Source organism: Homarus americanus, unplaced genomic scaffold (genome assembly GCF_018991925.1).
Source record: "Homarus americanus isolate GMGI-L3 unplaced genomic scaffold, GMGI_Hamer_2.0 scaffold36465, whole genome shotgun sequence".
NCBI lineage: Eukaryota > Metazoa > Arthropoda > Malacostraca > Decapoda > Nephropidae > Homarus > Homarus americanus.
The window spans coordinates 1,219-12,163 of record NW_024719014.1 but is presented as its reverse complement, the minus strand read 5'-3'; the positions used below and the strand labels follow the sequence as shown (position 1 = coordinate 12,163).

At 42.1% G+C, this 10,945-nt stretch overlaps 1 protein-coding gene across 1 annotated transcript; it reads right to left on the bottom strand.

Annotated features, from left to right (window-relative positions):
• Positions 1-1,605: 1,605 nt before the first annotated feature.
• On the bottom strand, positions 1,606-10,432 carry LOC121859886 (far upstream element-binding protein 2-like). Its single transcript, XM_042356843.1, has 4 exons — positions 10,262-10,432; positions 9,869-9,976; positions 9,464-9,760; positions 1,606-2,397 (listed from the first exon to the last, which is right to left on the bottom strand). The coding sequence occupies exons 1-4, from the start codon at positions 10,430-10,432 to the stop codon at positions 1,606-1,608; spliced, it is 1,368 nt and encodes a 455-aa protein (XP_042212777.1).
• Positions 10,433-10,945: the final 513 nt, after the last annotated feature.

Genomic DNA, 10,945 nt, shown 5'->3' with positions numbered 1-10,945 from the left:
TTATTATATACATAAACGACATAGATATCGGCGTAAACAGCAACATAAGTAAATTTGCTGATGACACTAAAATGGGACGTGTAATTAAATCTGACAAGGACTCCACAAAACTACAGGAAGATCTAAAAAAAAAATTTTGAATGGTCTGAAAAAGGGCAGATGAAATTCAATGTAGACAAATGTAAAGTACTCAGTATAGGAGATGTAAACAGGGAATCCAGATACCAGATGAACAACGATGTTATTGAGAAATCCGACTGCGAGAGAGATTTAGGAGTAATGATAAGTAGGAATCTTAAGCCAAGTAAACAATGTGTATTTGCTCGAAACAAAGCTAATAAAGTACTTGGGTTCATACAAAGGAATGTTAGTTACAAGACTAGCGAGGTCATCTTAAAACTATATGTTGCGCTTGTGAGACCTCACTTGGATTACGCAGTTCAATTCTGGTCACCGCATTACAGAATGGATATAGAATCCTTGGAAAGAATTCAGAGGAGAATGACAAGACTAATCCCGGGCATTAGGAACCTTGAGTACAGAGACAGGTTAAAGCATCTTAATTTGCACTCCCTCGAGAGACGTAGAGCGAGGGGCGACCTGATAGAGGTGTATAAGTGGAAGGCAGAAGAGACTAAACAAAGGGGACGTACAAGGGTACTCAAATTTAGCCAACCGGAGCGAACTCACATAATGGTTTTAAATTAGACAGAATTTAGATTTAGTAAAATGGGTAAACACTGGTTTGGAAACAGAGTAGTGGATGAATGGAACAAGTTACCAAATATCATCATTAACTCGAATACGCTGAATTGCTTCAAACATAGGTTGGATGCTCATATGAGCAATAGGGGTTGGGTGTAAACGGGACTGCCCAGTATGGGCCAATAGGCCCGCTGCAGTTTCCTCCATTCTTATGTTCTTATGTTCTTATGTTAGAAAGTGCCTTCTTTCTGGTGCTAATTAGCATAAATTATGCTAATTAGTGGGTTCTATACATAGAGACAAAGTGTCTTTGGAAAACAAATTTCCGCTTGCTCCAAGGAACACTTATGCCAAGTGGGACCTTTGCACTATGAAATGCAGTGTTCACTCCTCTAGCAAGTCTACTAAGGGACTCTGCATCAGGTGTGTGTGTGTGTGTGTGTGTGTGTGTGTGTTGTTAGGTTAGGTTAGGTTAGGTTAGAGCGGTTCGTCTTGTGATCATACTAACTTTATACATAGTGAAGCTTTTTATATTAACTTTGATATATTGGTGCAGGTGCCTTAATTATCTGGGAGGACTGGTACGTTACCTTGATGACTCTCTCTCTCTCTCTCTCTCTCTCTCTCTCTCTCGTAATAATAACAACACTAAACCACTGTTAGCCCCAGAGATCAATCCCTGAGTTTCCAGACCCTGCCGCGTGGAGGCCAGTGGTTAGAGGGTCCATTTTTTTTTTTTTTTTTTTGTCTCTTATGTGGGGATGGGGGGGTCCAAAGAGTAAGGGCCTCTCAGAAGTCAGAGTTGTAACAAATGTGGGGGTGGGGTCAAGAGAGTAAGGGCCTCTCAGAAGTCAGAGTTGTAACAAATGTGGGGGTGGGGGTCAAGAGAGTAAGGGCCTCTCAGAAGTCAGAGTTGTAACAAATGTGGGTGGAGCTTTTGACCAGGTTAACCAGGTCTCTTACACCTTGGTCCACCTGGTCAGGGAGACCGGTCACAGTGACCTCATCACTTATAACATTTTTGGGGGGCAGAACTATGGTTATTCTACGGGTTAGTGATAGGTACCGTATATTTTGACCCTGTCTGCCAATTATTAGGCCGTGGTGGGCCTTAGGGATGAACACTGTTTGTGACACTGGCGTACTGAGACGCCGCCTTTCCTTTTCATAGGCCATCAAGGACTCTATATGAACCGCGGCATCTTGCACCAGGCCTTTATCTGGCCCTACAACCCGTAGGGGCTGGTCCTTGGACCCCTTCTGAGGGACAGAGACGCGAACCTTATACTTTTCCTGAATCTCTTTTATGGTAGAGCCACCTGGGCCTACCACAACCCCTAACATGTTGTTAGGAGCAGTGATGGTCACTGTCGTAGTCACAGCCTTTTGAACCAGGGCTTTTATGTGATCCGCGGCGTCGTGGACGAGGCCTTTATCTGGCCCTACAACCCGTAGGGGCTGGTCCTTGGACCCCTTCTGCGGGACAGAGACGCGAACTCTGTACTTTTCCTGAATCTCTTTTATGGTAGAGCCACCTGGGCCTACCACAACCCCTAACATGTTGTTAGGAGCAGTGATGGTCACTGTCGTAGTCACAGCCTTTTGAACCAGGGCTTTTATGTGATCCGCGGCGTTGTGCACCTGGCCTTTATCTAACCCTACAACCCGTAGGGGCTGGTCCTTGGACCCCTTCTGAGGACAGAAGACGCAGACCTTATACTTTTCTCGTCTCTTGCTAATTAGAGCCCACCTGGGCCCTACAGCTAACAAGGTGTTGAGGGCTTTGATGGTGACCTCCGTCGTCTCCTGCACCCTGGCCCTCCCTTACAGCGAGCCAGTTGGGGTGTCATTGGACCCTTGGCCTTCTTCTCCAGGCCATTTAGTGACGAACAATTTGGCATCTGTTCACGCAATAATGCCATTGATAAGCTTATATTAAACCAGACCACTGGACTCATGGTACAAGCATTATGTCCAAATTAATAAAGATAATAGTAGTAGAGAGTTACCACAGTGAACCTCTTGTAGTGAACCTCTGTTATAGTAATAGACATGTTATTATAGTGAACCTCTTATGACGAACCTTTGTTATAATGAACATATAGTTATAGTGAACCTTTTACTTGTGAACATTTGGAAATAATGAACCTGTTATTATAGTGAACCTCCTTGGGCCTTTGTTATAATATTAATGGTATTATAATCAGACCTCTTGTAGTGACCTTTGTTATAGTAATAGAACATATGTTATTATAGTGAAGACATGTTGTAGTGAACCTTTATTTATAGTAATAGACATGTTATAGTGAACCTTTGTTATAGTAATGAACATGTTATATAGTAGACCTCTTAGTGAACCTTTTGTTATAGTATTAGACATGTTGTAGTGAACCTGTTGTAGTGAACCTTTGTTATAGTAATGAACATGTTGTAGTGAACCTTTGTTATAGTAATGAACATGTTATTATAGTGAACCTCTTGTAGTGAACCTTTGTTATAGTAATATACATGTTATTATAGTGAACCTCTTGTAGTGAACCTTTGTTATAGTAATGAACATGTTATTATAGTGAACCTCTTGTAGTGAACCTTTGTTATAGTAATGAACATGTTATTATAGTGAACCTCTTGTAGTGAACCTCTTGTAGTGAACCTTTGTTATAGTAATGAACATGTTATTATAGTGAACATGGAATAGTGAACCTCTTGTAGTGAACCTTTGTTATAGTAATGAACATGTTATTATAGTGAACCTCTTGTAGTGAACCTTTGTTATAGTAATGAACATGTTATTATAGTGAACCTCTTGTAGTGAACCTTTGTTATAGTAATGAACATGTTATTATAGTGAACATGTTGTAGTGAACCTTTGTTATAGTAATGAACATGTTATTATAATCAGACTATCTTGTAGTAGACACTCTTGTAGTGAACCTTTGTTATAGTAATGATCATGTTACTATGATGAACTTGCAGAATAGTGAACTTCTTGTAGTGAACCTTTGTTATAGTAATGAACATGTTATAGTGAACATGTTGTAGTGAACATGTTGTAGTGAACCTTTGTTATAGTAATGAACATGTTATCCATAATATTAGAAACCTTCCATATGAAGAAAGACTGAAAAGCTTAGGCTTGCATTCATTAGAGAGGCGTAGAGTTAGGAGAGATATGATAGAGGTGTTCAAGTGGGTAAGTGGGATTAACAAGGGTAAAATGGAAGATGTTCTGAAGCTCAGTAATAACGAAATAACTAGAACAAATGGCTTTAAATTAGATAAATTCCGATTCAGAAAGGATATAGGCATGCACTGGTTTGGTGATAGAGTTGTGGATATGTGGAATAGGCTACCGAGTGCTATAGTAGGATCGGGGACGCTAGGGAGCTTCAAGACGAAGTTGGATAGGCACATGGAAGTGCTGGGATGGGTGTGAAAGGGATCTGCCCTGTATGGGCCAGTCGGCCTCCTGCAGTATCCCACTTCTTATGTTCTTATGTTCTAAACGGGACTGCCCAGTATGGGCCAATAGGCCAGCTGCAGTTTCCTCCATTCTTATGTTCTTATGTTCTTATAACATTTAGTTTAGCTCATATTATCGACCCATTGTGTTCCCATAAATCTTCCTGTCTGTAATGAGGAAATCTCATATTAAGATATAGGTAGAATTTATAGTAGTAGGATTGTAAAGTGAAGAAAGTTGGTAGCGTGACTGAATAGTTAATCAATTGTTAATATTTTCATGGGAAAATCTTCTAAACAACAATTCTATGTACAGCTATTTACTAGTTAACTGAATGGCATGGACACATTAATAGATCATCATATTGACGTTACTAAACAATGACTCTCGGACATAAACATGAAATGGATACACTTCCCACCATTGCTCTGACGTGTGACCTGAGGGAGGTCCAGCAGCTGGGAACTCTGACTGCAGGGCCTGGTACTTCTGGGGCGAGTGGTCCCGGTGGGTGCTGGACTCTGTCACCTGTGGGAGACTCTGCCAGCTGGGGACTCAGTCATAGGAAGGGAAGTCCCCCTCCCGACCTCGACTTGTGATTGGTGTGACTCCGTCTGGCTTTGAGTTGTCTCTCCCTGTCAGACCTCTGGGAGAAGCTGTAGGCCTCTTATATTGGAGGTGTCAGGCTGGCAGATTGTCTCTTATTTATCACTAATTTGGGTGGGTCGGGACAGCTGTGTTTGATCCGGTGTGAGGTGCTTGGTGGGTCACTGGGTCATATCACTTACCGTGGTATGCCGGTCGGTAATGCTTCCTAATTATTACCAACATAGGTGTGTCTGGCCCAGTGTGCTTGGTCAGGTGTCTGTGTACTGGCTGGAGGGCAGTTTCTTGAATTAACAAGATCATGTCCCTTGGTCTCCCATCACATGGAGGCGAGAACTCCTTTTCCCTTCACGACACACACCTTGACCTTTGTTTGGTCAGGTCTTAATCTCACTTTAATTACTACTGTAGGGTGGATCAACTTGTGGCAGGTGTACCTGCTTCATCTAGTTATTACTATATATGTATTATTCTTCTCTGTATAGCATGCTTTGGTCTGATATAAAATCATTATGTCCTTCTCCCATTAAATCTTTACATAAACTTTGTGTAGAAGTTAGTGTAATCTTATTGAATTAATTGTGACGTTCATGCAGAACATAAGCATAATAATAGAAACTGCAGCAGACCTATTAGCCCTTACTAAGGCAGTATTTACCCAACCCCTATTGCTCATATATATCCATCCAACCTATGTTTGAAGCTATCCAGCGTATTCGAGTTACTTGTTCCACTCGTCCACTACTCTATTTCCAAACCAATGTTTACCTATTTCGCGCCTAAATCTAAATTTGTCTAATTTAAAACCATTGTTACGAGTTCGCTCCTGGTTGGATAGTTCGAGTACCTTTGTAATGGCAGAAGGGACCTTTATGCTAGGGATGGGGTGCACCTGTCTAGGGATGGAGTAGCAACCCTGGCTGAGGCTCTAGAGGGGGCAGTTCAAAAGATATCGAAGTCTTTAAACTGCTAGGAGAACATATGAGCACGGGGGTGGAGGAGACTGCAGTGGGAGCCGGTAAACAAAGTGAAAGATTACAGGGAAATAGTGTTAGGAATGATGACAAAACTGAATTTGACAGGGAGTTTAAAACTAAACGCGGAAAGGGGAGGACTCAGAACACGACTAACTTAAATGTATACTACGCAAACAGTAGAAGTATGAGAAACAAAATGGATGATATTAGGGCCTTGGTATGTACCGATAAAATCGATATAATTGCATTCACTGAAACATGGATCAACCTAGACACACGTGAGTTACCAGTCGAATACCAAATTGCGGGTTACAAACTGTTCCATACCGATAGGCAGACCAGGAAAGGAGGCGGAGTAGCAATCTATGTTTGGGATAATCTGAAGTGTGAAATAAATAAGGAAATAAAAACTGACCGGAATACAGAAACAATTTGGATAGAATTAATCAACGGTAGAGAAAAATTAATCACAGGAGTAATATATAGACCTCCCAATCTTGATAGAGTCAAAGAGCGACTTATCTGGGATGAAATGCGCAGGGCTTCCATGCACAACAAAGTCTGTATAGTAGGCGACTTTAACCTTGGCCAAATAGATTGGACTGACCTTACAGGTAACTCAGAATCAGAAGATTTTCTCGAGACTATCCAGGACTGTTTTCTAAGTCAACATATAACTGAACCCACAAGGGGTAATAATATACTCGATTTAGTTCTGTCAAACAGAGAAAACCTCATTAGCAGGGTCGAGGTAGGGAACGAATTTGCAAACAGCGATCACAAAGAAATTAGATTCCAGTTAGACTTTCAGGGCAGACGTAAGGAAAATTCCACTAAAGTACCAGATTTCAGAAGGGCGAACTTTGACAGTTTAAAGAGGCAGCTGAGAGAGGGGGTGTCGCGCTTGGCCGTGAACCTGACAGATGACAACGACCTGATAACGAGATCCGAGATTGCCGAGTTCCACGACAATTTAAATAGTGAGTTACTTAATGCACAAAGGCAGAACATACCATACAAAAAACTCAGATCAAACAACAATGACCCTAAATGGATTAATAATTATTTAAGGAACATCATTGGCCAAAGGAAGGCTATAGGTAGAAGGATAAATCATGGCAAAATTCACCTCCGGGACTATTATAGGGTATTGGCGAGTAGGGTTAAAACCGAGATAAGGAAAGCAAAGAGGAATAATGAGGTAAGGATAGCAAGGGAGGCGAAGACAAACCCCAAAGGATTCTACCAAATGTATCAAACTAAAACACGAGAAACGATTGGACCAATACGGTCAGACACCGGCGAGCTCACTGATAACGACAGAGAAATGAGCAATAATTTGAATGAATATTTTTCAACCGTTTTCACCACCGAAAATTTAAACATGATACCCGAGGCACCGACTCTATTCAGAGATAGTGAAGAAAACAAATTAAGTGAGATAGTAGTGACTAGTAACGATGTTAGTAAGCAAATAGACAAACTAAAGCCTAATAAGTCACCTGGTCCCGATGAGATATTTGCCAGAGTATTAAAGGAATGTAAGGAAGAGCCAGATGCCTAGCAAAGTTGGGTTTAACATGTCTCCAAAAACAGGTGTAGTACCAGAATCCTGGAGGATAGCGTAATGTACACTGATTTTCAAGAAGGGGATATCACTATCCTCTAACTACCGCCCAATCAGTCTAACATCAATAGCAGGCAAATTATCAAAAGCAACTATTTCAAATTATTCGAAATCACTTGGAGAAGCACTTGATTTGATCAATGACTCTAGCATGGCTTCACAAGCGGATGTTCTTGCCTAACTAATCTATTAACATTCTTTTCATCAGTTTTCGAATCAGTGGACGAGGGGCACAATTATGATGTGGTATATCTCGACTTTAGCAAAGCCTTCGACAGAGTCCCCCACGAAAGACTAATTAGAAAGGTAGAAGCTCATGGCATCAAAGGTGACATCCTTAAATGGATTAGGGCGTGGTTACAGGACAGGAAACAGCGAGTGAGCATTAACGGCACGAAGTCCCATTGGAGCAACGTCACAAGTGGAGTTCCCCAAGGCTCAGTACTTGGACCATTATTGTTTATTATATACATAAACGACATAGATATCGGCATAGACAGCAACATAAGTAAATTTGCTGATGACACTAAAATAGGACGTGTTATCAAATCTGATGAGGACTCGGCAAAACTACAGGAAGATCTAAACAAATTTTCCAAATGGTCTGAAAAATGGCAGATGAAATTCAATGTCGGCAAATGTAAAGCACCAGTGGAGACAAACAGGGAAACCAGATACCAGATGAACAACGATGCCATAGAGAAATCCGACTGCGAGAGAGATTTAGGAGTAATGATAAGTAGGAACCTCAAGCCAAGTAAACAATGTGTTTTTGCTCGTAACAAGGCTAATAAAGTACTTGGGTTCACACAAAGGAGTGTTAGTTACAAGACTAGCGAGGTCATCCTAAAACTGTATCTTGAGCTTGTGAGACCACACCTGAATTATGCAGTTCAGTTCTGGTCACTGTATTACAGGATGGATATAGAATCATTGGAAAGAATTCAGAGGAGAATGACAAGACTAATCTACATTATTAGGAACCTTGAGCAGAGACAGGTTAAAAGCATCTAATTTGCACCCTCGAGAGACGCAGAGCGAGGGGCGACCTGGTTAGAGGTGTATATGGAAGGCAGGGGCCAAAACAAAGGACATTACAAAGGCACTCAAATTATCCAAACCAGGAGCGAAACCTGCACAATGGCCTTCCAAATTAGAAGCCAAATTTAGACGAGGCGCAGAAATAGGTAAAACACTGGTTTGGAAACAGAGAGGGACAAATGAACGTTACCAAATATCATCATTAACTCGAATACGCTGAATTGCTTCAAACATAGGTTGGATGCTCATATGAGCAATAGGGGTTGGGTGTAAACGGGACTGCCCAGTATGGGCCAATAGGCCCGCTGCAGTTTCCTCCATTCTTATGTTCTTATGTTCTTATGTTAGAAAGTGCCTTCTTTCTGGTGCTAATTAGCATAAATTATGCTAATTAGTGGGTTCTATACATAGAGACAAAGTGTCTTTGGAAAACAAATTTCCGCTTGCTCCAAGGAACACTTATGCCAAGTGGGACCTTTGCACTATGAAATGCAGTGTTCACTCCCCTAGCAAGTCTACTAAGGGACTCTGCATCAGGTGTGTGTGTGTGTGTGTGTGTGTGTGTGTGTGTGTGTTGTTAGGTTAGGTTAGGTTAGGTTAGAGCGGTTCGTCTTGTGATCATACTAACTTTATACATAGTGAAGCTTTTTATATTAACTTTGATATATTGGTGCAGGTGCCTTAATTATCTGGGAGGACTGGTACGTTACCTTGATGACTCTCTCTCTCGTAATAATAACAACACTAAACCACTGTTAGCCCCAGAGATCAATCCCTGAGTTTCCAGACCCTGCCGCGTGGAGGCCAGTGGTTAGAGGGTCCATTTTTTTTTTTTTGTCATGGGGGTAAATGGAGAGGCGGCCCCTAGAAGTCAGAGTTGTAACAAATGTGGGGGTGGGGTCAAGAGAGTAAGGGCCTCTCAGAAGTCAGAGTTGTAACAAATGTGGGGGTGGGGGGGGGGGTCAAGAGAGTAAGGGCCTCTCAGAAGTCAGAGTTGTAACAAATGTGGGTGGAGCTTTTGACCAGGTTAACCAGGTCTCTTACACCTTGGTCCACCTGGTCAGGGAGACCGGTCACAGTGACCTCATCGCTTATAACATTTTTGGGGGGCAGAACGATGGTTATTCTACGGGTTAGTGATAGGTACCGTATATTTTGACCCTGTCTGCCAATTATTAGGCCGTGGTGGGCCTTAGGGATGAACACCGTTTGTGACACTGGCGTACTGAGACGCCGCCTTTCCTTTTCATAGGCCATCAAGGACTCTATATGATCCGCGGCATCGTGCACCAGGCCTTTATCTAGCCCTACAACCCGTAGGGGCTGGTCCTTGGACCCCTTCTGAGGAACAAAGACGCGAACGTTATACTTTTCCTAAATCTCTTTTATGGTAGAGCCACCTGGGCCTACCACAACCCCTAACATGTTGTTAGGAGCAGTGATGGTCACTGTCGTGGTCACAGCCTTTTGAACCAGGGCTTTTATGTGATCCGCGGCGTCGTGGACGAGGCCTTTATCTAGCCCTACAACCCGTAGGGGCTGGTCCTTGGACCCCTTCTGAGGGCCAGAGACGCGAACATTATACTTTTCCTAAATCTCTTTTATGGTAGAGCCACCAGGGCCTACCACAACCCCTAACATGTTGTTAGGAGCAGTGATGGTCACTGTCGTGGTCACAGCCTTTTGAACCAGGGCTTTTATGTGATCCGCGGCATCTTGCACAAGGCCTTTATCTAGCCCTACAACCCGTAGGGGCTGGTCCTTGGACCCCTTCTGAGGGACAGAGACGCGAACCTAATACTTTTCCTAAATCTCTTTTATGGTAGAGCCACCTGGGCCTACCACAACCCCTAACAAGGTGTTAGGAGCTTTGATGGTGACCTCCGTCGTCTCCTGCACCCACTGGCCCCTCATACGAGCCAGTTGGGGTGTCACTGTTGGACCCTTGGCCTTCTTCTCGGTCATTTTAGTGACGGGCTGGTGCTGGCGTCGTTCACTTTTAATATTCTGCATTATTAACTTTTATGACCAAACCAGACCACTGGACTCATGTGGTGTAAACATTATGTCAAGTGTAAGATAATGTAGTAAGAGGTTACCACAGTGAACCTCTTGTAGTGAACCTTTGTTATAGTAATGAACATGTTATTATAGTGAACCTCTTGTAGTGAACCTTTGTTATAGTAATGAACATATTATTGTAGTGAACCTCTTGTAGTGAACCTTTGTTATAGTAATGAACATGTTATTATAGTGAACCTCTTGTAGTGAACCTTTGTTATAGTAATGAACATGTTATTGTAGTGAACCTTTGTTATAGTAATGAACATGTTATTATAGTGAACATGTTGTAGTGAACCTTTGTTATAGTAATGAACATGTTGTAGTGAACCTTTGTTATAGTAATGAACATGTTATTATAGTGAACCTCTTGTAGTGAACCTTTGTTATAGTAATGAACATGTTGTAGTGAACCTGTTGTAGTGAACCTTTGTTATAGTAATGAACATGTTGTAGTGAACCTGT